Raw genomic sequence first — 13765 nt, 5'->3', positions numbered from 1 at the left:
CAGTCACTCTGTGACATTAGGTACTGTTATCATCCCTCTAACAGCGGGGAAACTGAGACTTGGGCCATTTAAAGAAGTTCCCCCAAATCACCTAGCCTTCTCTGCCTGAAAAGCCGATGCTTTTCCCACTGTACGAAGTTGCTGCGAAGGTTTCAGTATTAAAACTGGAAATCTTGAAGTATATGAGAAGGAATACTGACCCAAGCTCCCTTCTAGAAGTGTCCCCAGAGTCAGAAAATCCATCTCATATAGTGAAAAAAAAAATTATTGACATTAGACTGTCTGAGAGTAACATTAGAAGAAGCAAATTGCTGTTCCCCAAATCATTCTGTGGTTAACAAATTTGGAGGCTCATAGAGCGAGTTTTCGTAGAACCTACATATAGTGAGATTGATGATAAGACTGGAACATTAATTTTTAAGGAGTAGCCATAGCCAGCGTTGATATCACTTGCTATGATCCTGGTGCTGTTCTAAGAGCTTCTCAAATATTACCTCATTTAGTTCACATAACAGCTCTCTTGAGGTAGAGAGCTGTCTGAGGTTGAGAGCTGTCCCATTTACAAATAGGACATTTAGGAACGAATAGATTAAGTAAAATATCCATGGTCACACAACTAGCAATGAGGCCAAGCTGAGACTCAACCCCAGGCCTCAAAGTCCACTTCTTAACCGTGTGTTTGGCCCCATCACAGCTCTTAAGTTACCAGAATTCTTAAAGTGGAAATGCTGGGGTGGGGGTGGGGTGGCACTGGGGGGTTGTATTCCTGTTGATCCATTTAGCCCTGCGTGTTACAGGTAGAAGTCCCTATGTGTAATCCAGGGTTACTTTTACACTCTCTCACCCCCAATTCCCAAGCTTGCCCCAAAGTTCCTTCATGAAGACTTCTTTTCAAAGAACCTCAGAATCTACCAAGGCATGTTAGACAGGTTTCATTAACCCCTTACCCTTTCTCCCAGCCAAAAGGAATAAGGGCCAAGCTGCCATCTGCAAGTATAACTGGTCTTAGCTACTATTGTCCTTTTGAAGATTGTGATGCCAAGGTAGCTTCAGCTGCTCTGCTGTCTGACTCATGGGCAACACTAGTTCTAACACGTCTCATTTGAAGACTCAGCCAGAGAGTACAGGAGAGGAGGGTCCTCTGTGGGATGCCTGGAAGGCAGGGTGCAGCTCCAGGAGAGGCGTTAGTCATGTTTTCATAGGGTTTTACTCCCAGATAAAGCAGTCTGCAAAGGAAACACAGGTGCAGAATCTGCAAAGGGTGATTAAAACACTCAGTCTCATCTCTGGGCAGGCTATGACTTTAAACCAGTCACTAAACTGGAGTAGGGGTGGAGTAGTCATATATGAAATACTTATTGAAGCTGAGAATGCAAAAAGTCCTGTGTCAGCCCTGGGTTTTTCACTATGTTATGGTGGAGGCTTTGAAATCAGGCAGCCCTGAGTTTGAATTCCAGCTCTGCCCATTTTTAGTGATACTCTTAGATTTGCCTCCTTGAGCAGCTCTCAGATATAAAATCTTTACCTCTAACATGGAGATGTAGATTCACCCATGGAGGTTAAAGATAGTGGGTGTGAAACATGTGACTCAGGGTGCCGTCCGCATCCAAAGAGTGGGAAGTGTCTGCAGAACCGAAACAGACATTCCTGTTCTTCTAAACCTTGGGGGAAGCTGCACAGCAGTTTTGTTGAGATCATTCAACATGATTATTTTTTTCCTACAGGTATTATGACAAGAAATATCAAGTATTCCTGAAGCTGGTTGAACACCAGAAGGAGTATGCAGCCATCATGAAAGGGGACTGAGCAGAGCTTGCAGGGGCTGATGCCAGGTTTCATATCATTGCATCGGGGACCTCTGTCATTTCACCTTACATTCGAGACCCTTAGGTATCATTTCATTCATTTCTGCATTGCCTTTTAATAAAGAAAGCTGAGACACATGCAACCAAAACTAGAGTCTTCCATTTCAAAATACCACCATTATTTACTTGGTAGTTGCCATGGGCACCATCGTGGAGACAGAAGTTTCACCAGGTAGCATAGGATCTCCTATGGGACTGGAACTTGGGGATCATTCCATCCAGGAGAAATGGTCCTTGGTAATTGATTTGATGCCAGTCACTAAAGACGTACATCACTTCATGTGGGACATCCAATGTTTATTCTGCTGCTGCTGCTAAGTCACTTCAGTCATGTCCAACTCTGTGCAACCCCATAGAAGACAGCCCACCAGGATCCCCCGTCCCTGGGATTCTCCAGGCAAGAACACTGGAGTGGGTTGCCATTTCCTTCTCCAATGCATGAGAGTGAAAAGTGAAAGTGAAGTCGCTCAGTCATGTCCAACTCTTCACGACCCCATGGACTGCAGCCTACCAGGCTCCTCCGTCCATGGGATTTTCCAGGCAAGAGTACTGGAGTGGGGTGCCATTGCCTTCTCCAAATGTTTATTCTAGAGATGGCTAAACACTTGTTGTTAATTTATTTGGAAATAATTTCAAACTTACAGAAAAGTTGCAAGAATAGGAATAATAGAGGGAACACCCATTACCTTTGAATAATTATCCCATCCATCTGCTTTCCCATTTATATGTTCCCTCTATGTGTGAGTGTGTGTATACTCATATATATTCATTCTCATAAGAATACATATACACACAGATTTTTATGAATCACTTGAGAGTAAATTTCAGTAGCCTTAATTTTTATATAGTGCTTTTATTTAATCTTCCATTCATATTCTGATTTTGTCAATAATTCAAAAATGTCTTCTATGGCATTTTTCCCTCCTGCATAGGATCCAGTTTAGACTGAGACATTGCAAAGAGTTGGACACAGTTTAATGATGAAACCACCACCACCACTCCTTTTAACTGCAGAAGAGTCATCTTGCAAACATCATATTAAAGATAGGTACAGGCAGGAATCATCAATGAATCCAGAAGGAAATTTTGATGAGTAACCGGATTTGTGTGGTCTTAAAATGTCTCCTCATAGATTGTTTATCAGTTGAAAGAAGGGAAAAAAAATGTTAACCACGCAGGGAAGACATAGGACAGCGTCTTGACTGGGTGATCAAAATTAACTTCAGATGCATAAATAGACATCAGGGGCCTCCAGATGTGACAGCCTGAAAAGGACACAACATCATTCTGGCTGGGAACTCATAGCCTCCATCTAATCAGAAGGAAGCATTAGCTGAAACCCAAATTGGGCAGCATTCTATTCTTTTAATAGACTATATTCTTTAAAAGTATTTATGTCATGCAAAGTGTGTGGAAAAGAAGCATGGTGGCTTAAAGTTTTTGATGCAGACAAGTGTTTGAAAACACAACTACAGTTACTTTAGTTGATATCATAATACATACATACAAACACACGCAATATGTACATTCACACACATACCATTTTGGACCCAAGAGTAACTGCCAGTGTTGATTCCAGAGCTGTCATCCTTCAGACGAATTTGGATAGAAAGCGTATGCAACCTCAGCAACATAAGTCAGCAGGTAGAAAAGTCACCACTACCACTCGGTCAGTGAACCTCTTTAGGATTTCGTATTTCTTATTCTGTGTCAGGATAGGATTTCGTATTTCTTATTCTTATTTCGTATCTTATTTCGTATTATTATTCTTCGTATTTCTCATTCTTATTGTGCTACACACTGGAGTACAGGGATTAAAAAAAAAAAAAAAAAAAAAAACCTCAGGGCTCTTCCAGTCTAAAGAAAAACAGAAACGAGTAAATTAATCACAGTACGTTGTAAGAGTCGCCGCATTGAAAGAAGGCATCTGCTGCCACAGAGCATATCAAACAGCCAGAAAAGTGGGAGACTGACAGATTGGATGGAGCATTATGGTATAATGTCTGTGACCCTTGGCTTGGGATTCTTGGCCTGGTTTCACCTCTAACTTCCTGCATGACTTGAAGAAAGTCCCTCAGTCTTCCCAAGTTTCAGTTTTTAAATGAAGATGTTCATAGTACCTACTTTACCAGATCATAACAAGGATTAAGTGAAATCATACTTGTAAGGAACTTAGCTCCATTGTCTGGACCATACCTGTCTTTTTGCAGGGCCTGTCACCTAGGAGATGCTCAGTGGTGGTTTAGTCGCTAAGTTGTGGCCGACTATTGTGACCCCATGGACTGTAGCCTGCTAGGCTTCTCTGTCCATGGGATTCTCCAGGCAAGAATACTGGAGTGGGTTGCCATTTCCTTCTCCAGGGAATCTCCCCAACCCAGGAATCAAACCCAGGTCTCCTGCATTGCAGACTAGGCCTGGTTTCACTTCTAACTTCTGAGGAGATGCTCAGAAAAATAACAATAACAATACAAATTATGAGTAGGATGATCATACCCAGTTGCAGAGGCCAGCTCTATAATAGCATTCTATAGCATCTAAAGGACATCAAGATCTTGGGCATGGAGTAGGGTGTAAAGTGAGTGTGGCCATTCAATCCAGCAGGCTTTGGCAGCAGGAAGAAGACCAGTTCATTCACCTAGACCCCAGACAGAACCTGAGCTAGGGATGATAAAGACCGAGGAGAAGTCAGGTACAGCAGGATCTAGGCGAGATGTCAGGACCACAGTCTGACAGGCCTAGGCTCCTAATGCTGATCAACACTGACTTAGAGACCAGGGCAGGCCTGGCCCCACTCTGGCAAAGCAGTGATGAATGCAGGAGCTGTGCCTCCAGGAACTGCAAAGGTAGGAGGGAGAATAATTAGCCACTGTTTGCCAAGTCTTTCCTATAATCCTTACCATAGTGTGGAGAAGTAGGTAGCATTAACTTCACATTGCAGTTGAGAAAGCTAAGGCTCAGAGAAGTTAAACAGCTTGCCCCGAGTCCCTCAGGTGGTAGTAGAGACAGGATACAAGTCCAGATCTCTGTGGGTGCAAAACTTGGAGTGTTTCCTTGGTGTAGTAATAACAGCTACAAAGGAATCTGTCTCTACTATCCATCTGCTCTTTGGTTAGAGTGCTTCTGATGTGAGTAACTAGCAGAGCTACTGGTCATTCTTTGAGGCCACTCCTATCCAAACCAAACCTGACCTAGGGTTCCCATTGCTTTATAGAGAAAGGACAACACACAAAAGAGGCAAGGAACATGGGAATCCTAGAAATGCTCCGGCATCTTAAGAGTAGGGAGCTGAACTAAGTTAGAAGGGCTGAAAAGCCTTGGGTAAGATACTTAACCTGTAAGCCTCAGTCTCTTTCTCTGTCAGTGCTTACCTACCTGTTACTTACCTCCTAATGTTGGTCATAAGGATTCAGTGAAGAAAACATAAAGGCCCTACCTCAGTGGGTAATAGACACTCTGCAAGTATTGTTCCCACAGTGTTCTCTGATGCCATGTGGCCAGATGGCTAATCTCTAAGAAAATAATTCTGGTTCTTACTATAATGCCAGTGTCTTAGGAAAATGTAGATGTCTATATGGCTTTCTTTAACCATTGGTGGCTCAATAATAAAAATTTTAATGACTCCAGTACTCACCTTCTTGTACTGGTAAGGGGGGGGTTTTATTTAATGCACACCTGTAAAGTGTAAGCGTATTTAGCTTTTACGAATAAGAATTACAGTGTGGCCAGAGTGGTTCTGGGGATTTTTGTTTGATTTGGTTGCCTACCACAAGCTTTTCTTTCAAGTTGAAGCCAGTCTTGTTTCTCAAATCACTGTGCTAAGGAGCACAGTGCAGATTTTTTTCTTTTGACCAAAAACACTTGCCATATGTGAAGAATGTAAATATGGCTTTCCAAAGAGCCTGGAAGAACAAAAGCTGGGAGAGGAGGGAAACAGGGAAGAAAAGACAGGGACAGCAGAACGTTTGATGTGGTGCAGAGCAGGGATAGACAGCAGGACCTGACGCTAGCGTCCAAGTGCAGCAGCTGAACACGATGCCCTCTCAGGGGGATCCCAGCTGGGCAGTTGGTCTTACTATCAGAGCAGTCTGTGTTGTTGCTGGTTGCACTAGCGGGCAGAAGGATAGAGTGTGTTCCAAGGGGTGTGGTCAAAGTATTGTAGGCCATCCCTGGAAACACCCAGCTTTGAGGAGGCACTAGATCAGCAGGTGAGGGTAACAAGCTGGAGCATTAAAGTCTTAACATTAACGTGATCCTCTGTTTCTCACAGGCTGGAGGATAATCAGGTTATTCAGGTTGACTTATTTGTTCCCCTGCCACTGACCTGGTTGCTCTTGTGGAAACCAAGATCTGGGTTCTATGCACCTAAATAGTTCCCAATGCATATGGGTGCTCAATATATGTATATGTAAGTAAATACACAAACATGAGACATTTTTCTGCACAAAGAAGACGGGTAAAACTAAAAATATCTCCAAAATGTCTCACTCTCAGGTCAATCTATGATATGTGTTGCTAAGTCACTTCAGTCGTGTCCGACTCTGTGCGACCCCCATAGACGGCAGCCCATCAGGCTCCACCATCCCTGGGATTCTCCAGGCAAGAACACTGGAGTGGGTTGCCATTTCCTTCTCCAATGCATGAAAGTGAAAAGTGAAAGTAAAACCGCTCAGACGTGTCCAACTCTTAGCGACCCCATGGACTGCAGCCTACCAGGTTCCTCCGTCCATGGGATTTTCCAGGCAAGAGTACTGGAGTGCGGTGCCATTGCCTTCTCCTTGATATGTGTTAACACACCTTAATTTAAGCAGCATCAAAAACTTTAAAATGTGACATGGTTATTAAGCCATTAAGAAAATCATGCCTTGTATCTAACGACTTGGTTTTAGTTTTTTATTGCACAAGCACACACATGTACATGCATAAGCACACACCACATTTGGGGCTGTACTCCAAGCTCAGAAGCCTTCTGCAAATTGTTAGTGTTCTTACAGGCCATTTCTGTATGATCTCTTATGGGAAACCAGTTACGTCATTGTCCAGAAATACCCATTGTTCATCAGGGCTGTGGTACACATGCTTTCAGAATTCAAGGGCATAGTTACAAATGATTACCATCAAAGGATTTAAAATGAAGGACATTGTTGCTAAACAAGAAACTAATGACCAAGCAGAGCTGTGTAATATAATTATACTTAAGAAGGGCCTTCTAATGAATTACAGAAGCATCTTTGTGCTGTTTCATGTCTCCAAAAATACACTTAAGTGTTATTGACGGTTAATAGCAGGAAGTCTTGCATATAAAAAATTGTTTTTTTCCTTTCCTAGTTTTCATAGAAAGAACTTAAAAAGCAGTACATTTTTAAAAGGATGTTTCTGCCTGTACTTCTAAATATTTGGCAATTATATAAAATTTATAAAGCAAAAGTAACTTAAAGACTACTGCTAATAAATTCAGGTTTCCTAACTTGTGATTAGCTCACTCATTAATCTTACGATCCATTTCTATTCTATACAGAAAATCATTTAAAATTACATATTAGAATAAATTGTTCTAAAGACCTAATTTTGTTTGCTTAAGTTATGTCTGATGTCTTGATTAGAAATGTTTTCTTGTTAAAATCTAGGGTTAGCCTGGCTCCCTCCTGTACAATTTTAACACATGAAGTGGAAAATATTTTACTTATAATGTCTGGTGGGCAAAGTCAATAATGATGTCTTCCATTTGAATATTTCTTTTCAGTATCCGTATTGATTGAACATATATAATCTCAGCTAATCCTTATAAATGGATTGGTAAGGGAATCCCTGACAAAGGGGGAGATCACATTTTATAGATACAGAAACCAGGGCTCCAAGAGGTAAATTAACTGGCCCAAGACTGGATAGCAGAAACAGGGGGGCCTTGTTTCTTCCTAAGTAAATTCAATTAGCTTATTTGTGCAACAGAGGATGATTCACTAGTTAGCTAATTGCTCTCTCCTCTGTGGTTCCCCTCTTTAGCAGATGTATAAATAATATCTAGGAGGCCCCTTGTGATGCTCATTGGTTGGTCAAAGTACTGTGTTATTTCTATTGTCTGCAGAGTGGTGAAGTGATAACGCCTTGAGCTATGGAGTCCTGCCTTCAGAACACAGCTTCATTGCTTACTGATCCACACAGTGTATAAACTCATGCAAGCTAATTAACCTGTGAGTCTCTGGTCCTTATTTATAAAGTGAAAGAAAAGAAAACCTGCCTCATGACTAATGTGAGAAGTAAATGGGATGATGTTTTGAAGTACCTGGCCCAGCATGTGTGTGAATGTTAAATTGCTTCGGTCATGTCTGAATCTTTGTGACCCTATGGATTATAGGCCACCAGGTTTCTCTGTCCATGGGATTCTCCAGGCAAGAATACTGGAGTGGGTTGCTGTATCCTCCTCCAGGAGATCTTTCAGACCCAGGGATAGAATCCCCATCTCACGTCTCCTGCATCGGCACGTGGGAAGTGCCACTTGGGAAGCCCCGCCTGGCGCAGTGCCTGATATAAAATAGAATTGCAACAGATAGCAGTTTTTCTCCTCAATCAATCCAATTTTACATCATAAAGTTTCAAGAAGCATTGTTTCCAGTCAGGTTGGACAACTTTATATCCAGTTTCTGTGGATAGAAGTTCTATGTTCCATCCATAACAAACAGTGATTAATGGGTTCTTACTAGGTCAAGAGTGCCGGAATAGTTCTTGTCAGGGCATCAAGGGGCCAGGTGCAAGTCACTGAGAAAGGGAATATACGTAGAAAGAGATTTCAAATGCCCAGAAATCTCATTCTAGATGCCCAATGAGTGGTGTTGAGAGAGATCCAAGGCTGCCAGTAATGTAGGTCTGTCTTGAAAAGCCATCTGTAAGTGATGAAACAGCCAGCCCTCCTTTTCAGCTCTGCTAAGCTCAGGTACTGAAGGTCTTTCACCTGAAGACTCAGCTCTGCTCCATCCCCAAGGTACACCCAGGCTGTGTACACCCAGTTCAGACCAGCTGCAGCTCTTCCCCAGCCAGTGAGTCTGGAATTTGTCTTTCTGCCCTTAGGCCCAAGGCACTGGGAGCCTCACTAAATCACAGGCTTCTCCCCTAAGGAACAAACATGTTTGTCCAGTCTGGCATGACCCCTTGAAATTGCGCAATTCTTCTTATGCTGGACACAAAGAAAGAAATGTTGAGTCCTCTCACATGGTTCACTGCATTATTCCTAAGCTACTTGTCAAAGTCCATGCCTCACATTACATTGCGTTCCACATGTAATCCTCCTGAACTCGGGCTTTGTTTACTTATTCTCTTATTTCTGGCCTCACTAATCCCTTCAAATTTGACTTTTGAAACTATCTCCCTGGGTGGAACTTTGGCTCTCCTTCAACCATAAGTTGGTTAAATTCACCTTCCTGCTACTCTGACTTACAAATCCTCTCTCCCATCCCACCTGGCCCCAGAAATTCCTCTCAAATTAAACCATATGGAAGGTTTATCTACCTGAACTCAGCAAATAGAAACTTGTGGTAAACATCTAGGCCTCCAGTTTCCCTCCTGGGGCCCAAGTCCTGCTTGGATTTTGGGCTGTTTGATAGAACCCTGACACTTCGTCTAGTGCTTGTGAGCTCTCTCCCCCAAGGCCAAATGCAGTTCCCTGAAACCCTCCAGCCACCAACTCAGGCCTGGCTTTTGCCCAGACAGACCTCCCAGAGAGAATCCAAGGGACTCAAGCATTCTTTCTGGCTAGAAACTTTTGTTGCAGTGCCAGCCCTGCTGCTGTGAGCCATAGCCGGTGAAGATGGTCTCTGAGTGCTTCCCGTTCCTGGCCTCTTTATGGTTGAGTGGAATCTTGTAACCAGTTCTGTTTAATGAGCTGTGAGAAATGATGGGTGTTATTTCTGGCCCAAGCCTTTGATTGTCAAGTGAGAATCCCCAGAGCTTTCTTTTCTGTTACACAACAACCAGCAGTGGTCCAGACAAGGATTCTCCCTCCTCCTGGGCCCCAGAGTGAAGATGAGTCAGAGCAGAGACCCCCAGTCAACCCACAGGACTTGCAGCTTGAATGAGACTTAAATTTTTAAGATTGTTTCTTCCCTCAGCATAATCTCTTTTTATCCTTACTGATGGACTTCACAGCGGATAGACCTCATACTATTAGCACCACACTGACTCACATGAAGCTAAGTTTGCTGTGATCTGAACAGCAGACTCAGTCTTGTTAAATTAATCCCCTTGGTCCCAGCCCTGAACAACCCTTCATGCTTCCTTCCCCAACTAGTGTGTGTTGAGCACTCAATCTCACAGGAAATCAGCCGGACACCCTCTTAATTCCATTGCCCAAGAGAATGTTTGTCTATTGGGATGGTTGGAGCTGCAAGTGACAGAAATCACGTTTGAGAGTAGCTTACATGAAATTTGCATTTTCTTATTAAGAAATATGGAGACAGGCACAGTCATCAAGTTGATTTTTGGACTCAACAATTTCATCAAAGATTCAAGTCCTTTTTATCTTTCTGTTCCTCCCACCTCAGCCAGAAGGCTTTTGACCTCAGGTTTTGTAACTTCCTGACTGTAAGAGGCTGTCACTTTTAGAGGTGTCTTATTTTTCACAGAACAGTATCCAAAGGATAATAGGATAATAGGCCTGGTTCGCAATGCCACACTTTGTGATAAAGGAAGAATCTCTCAGGAGACTTCTCCTTAGGTCTCATTGGCCAGGTTCTGCATCACAGGTCTGCCACTAGGGATTCTCAAGACTGGCATAGAGAATGCAAGATGCACTGGGACTGGGCATGTTGCTATTCCAATGAAATCATTGTTCTGTTAGAAAAGGGGAGGAGGGAAGGACTGTTGTATAAGGAGCCAACAGGGTTTGCCAGAATAAAGGTTTTCCTTGGGAAAATGACCCAGGAACAACCAACTTTGGGAAACAGTTAAAACAGGTTTTGTTATTATAGGATATCTTAGAATAATTCAGACTGATGCTAAAGCTGAAGCTCTAATACTTTGGCTACCTGATGTGAAGAACTGACACACTGGAAAAGACCCTGATGCTGGGAAAGATTGGAGGCGGGAGGAGAAGGGGATGACAGAAGATGAGATGGTTGGGTGGCATCACCAACTTGATGGACATGAGTTTGAGCAAGCTCCAGGAGTTGGTGATGGACGGGGAAGCCTGGCATGCTGCAGTTGGTGAGATCGCAGAGTCGGACACAACTGAATGACTGAACTGAACTGAACTGAACCAGAATAATCTTACCCTCTGTGCATTGTGAATCTCCTAGAGAGAGAGAGAGAGACAAGTTGTGAGGCATATTCCAGACTTATCTCATTTTTGTAGTGACCATTTTATTGTACTCATATAGAACCACTATAGTGATTTGAACCAAACTGACCAAGAGTTTGTAATGTTTTACCTTGATTTGTATGAATGTTTCTTTCATGTTATCTGTGAATAAGAGATTTATTCAGCAAATTAATAGCTATTAAATGAAATTTGGTTATTTTACCTAATTATAGAAACCGAATTATAGAAACAAATTGCTTTACTGTATCAATGTACTATACTCAGTACTTTGCTACATCAAATATTACCTTACAAATGAGTATTAATTGTCAAGGTCTAAACTAGTCACTTGGAAAAGGCAATGGCACCCCACTCCAGTACTCCTGCCTGGAAAATCCCATGGACAGAGGAGCCTGGTGGGCTGCAGTCCATGGGGTCGCTAAGAGTCGGACACGACTGAGCGACTTCCCTTTCACTTTTCACTTTCATGCATTGGAGAAGGAAATGGCAACCCACTCCAGTGTTCTTGCCTGGAGAACCCCAGGGACGGGTGGGCTGCCGTCTCTGGGGTTGCACAGAGTCGTACACGACTGAAGTGACTTAGCAAACTAGTCACTGGGGCTTCCCCTGTGCCTCAGCAGTAAAGAATCCATCTGCAAAGCTGGATGTGCGTGTCCCATCCCTGGGTCAGGAAGATCCCCTGGAGGAGGGCATGGCTACCCACTCCTGTACTCTTGTCTGGAGACTCCCGTGGACAGAGGAGCCTGATGGGCTGCAGTCCATAGGGTCACAAAGAGTCTGACATGACTGAAACGACTGAGCGTGCACAAACTAGTCATTAAAAATAGGCTCAAAGAGTGTATTTATTTAGGAGCACATTATGATAAATCTTTCAATTCAATCAAATTATCCTTTCAGTTAAATTTTAGCTCTTAGTGCAGCATAGATCAAATCATTAGGGTAGCAGCTAGTGTTAAATACAGCTGAAGATACAATGCTGCCTTTTTTGGTAATATTATCAAACTTAGTATTTCCATTTATTCCAACTTTAAGTCTTCCTCTGCTCTATGATATATTCCAGGTAGGAAACTCTCCAGTCGCACACAGCAGCCTGAGAGACATCTCACTCTTACCTTACTTTCCTGTGCACACCCTAACCCTAAACCATACCTACAACATGAACAACCTTAACACAGTGTTAGATCTTCAGCTAAAAAGAGTAGAAAGCTCTTTCCCTGAGACCAACAAAATTTCAATGGAAAATATATCTGCCAATAGCTATTTTGTGACACATGGAGTTTCTGATAACTACATTTTGTGAGTTGCATTAAAACTGAGTTGATTTATATCTCAATGTTGCATAGAAATTTTAGTATCATCTTTTTGACAATAGACTTCTTAGATTTTTGGCTTATTATATGTTAATGGTTTTAGAAGAAGTTTTGGCATATCTTAGATTTTTAAAAACTTGTTGCATTTAAAAAGGATTTGAAGAAAACATACAGTTGAGTTGTGTTAATAGCAAGCGTGTTTAGTTTTTTGTAAATGTGCATTTTCCTTTTTGACATCTACATAGTAATTTTCAAAGTATAATTTCTGAAACATATGGCTTAGCTGTTCTACACAGGTGTTATACTGCACTGGAGAATGTATTGTGCTTCTATATATTCAAGCATATGTTTCAAACCTACTCTTCTTAAAACAAACACTTCATAGACTTCCTGCTATTTATATCAGGAACATATACTTGGCCTTGGTATCACCTGCTCTTTTTAATACAAGGTATTGCCAGGAAACTTCTGGCAGCTTATGAAATCTACCAGAAATATATACAATGTTGACTTTGTTATAAAGGTGATTAAGTTGGTGAGGAAGTGGTTAAGAAAAAAAACATCTTTATGATTGTAAATGTAGAATGAGATAACAATGTGTTACCCTTTTAAACCTTTCCTTATTATTTTACTCTCCTTGCAAGCTTTTGTGTTTGTACTCAATTCAGTGTTCTAAAAATTATTGTTTCTCATATGATGCTTTAATCCCAGCTCTCATTTCAAGTATTTATAGTCTATGTACCAATAAAAATAACTAATAATGATAATATCTTACACTGGATAAGTATTATCAAAGACTATTGGGTCATATTAAAATAACAATAGAGCCAACTTGAAGTGTTTCTACTGGCCAAATATGGCAATTATTGCATCAAAAAAAGAAACAACTATAATGGATAAATAGGTATATATCAATATGTAAACATCCATGCTGCTGCTGCTGCTGCTAAGTTGCTTCAGTCGTGTCCAACTCTGTGAGACCCCATAGATGGCAGCCCACCAGGTTCCTCCGTCCCTGGGATTCTCCAAGCAAGAGTAGTCCCTAAATATAAACATGACTTAATTTACATTTATCCACTGGATAACTCTGCAACATACTGCTAATAAAATCATATTTATGCAAATAGATTCAGCAAAATCCTTCCACCCTAGATCTGAATATAAAGTGAAGTCACTCAGTCGTGTCCAACTCTTTGCGACCCTGTGGACTGTAGCCCACCAGGCTCCTCTGTCCATGGGATTCTCCAGGCAAGAATACTGGAGTGGGTTGATCTGAATATAAG

General features: G+C 41.9%; 1 protein-coding gene across 9 annotated transcripts in view; it reads left to right on the top strand.

Annotated features, from left to right (window-relative positions):
• Nucleotides 1-1954, top strand: part of FGGY (FGGY carbohydrate kinase domain containing) — a 504128-nt gene extending 502174 nt beyond the window's left edge. For all 9 annotated transcript variants that reach the window (XM_027537095.1, XM_027537097.1, XM_027537099.1 and 6 more), the window contains one exon: nt 1725-1954. In XM_027537095.1, the coding sequence (XP_027392896.1) occupies nt 1725-1806 (82 nt within the window). In that variant the 3' untranslated portion in view covers nt 1807-1954. The remainder of the gene's footprint in view (nt 1-1724) is intronic.
• Nucleotides 1955-13765: the final 11811 nt, after the last annotated feature.

The sequence above is a fragment of the Bos indicus x Bos taurus genome, chromosome 3, assembly GCF_003369695.1.
Source record: "Bos indicus x Bos taurus breed Angus x Brahman F1 hybrid chromosome 3, Bos_hybrid_MaternalHap_v2.0, whole genome shotgun sequence".
Classification (NCBI taxonomy): Eukaryota; Metazoa; Chordata; class Mammalia; order Artiodactyla; family Bovidae; genus Bos; species Bos indicus x Bos taurus.
Note: the sequence above shows the minus strand (reverse complement) of the source record. Positions and strands in the feature narration are given on the sequence as shown.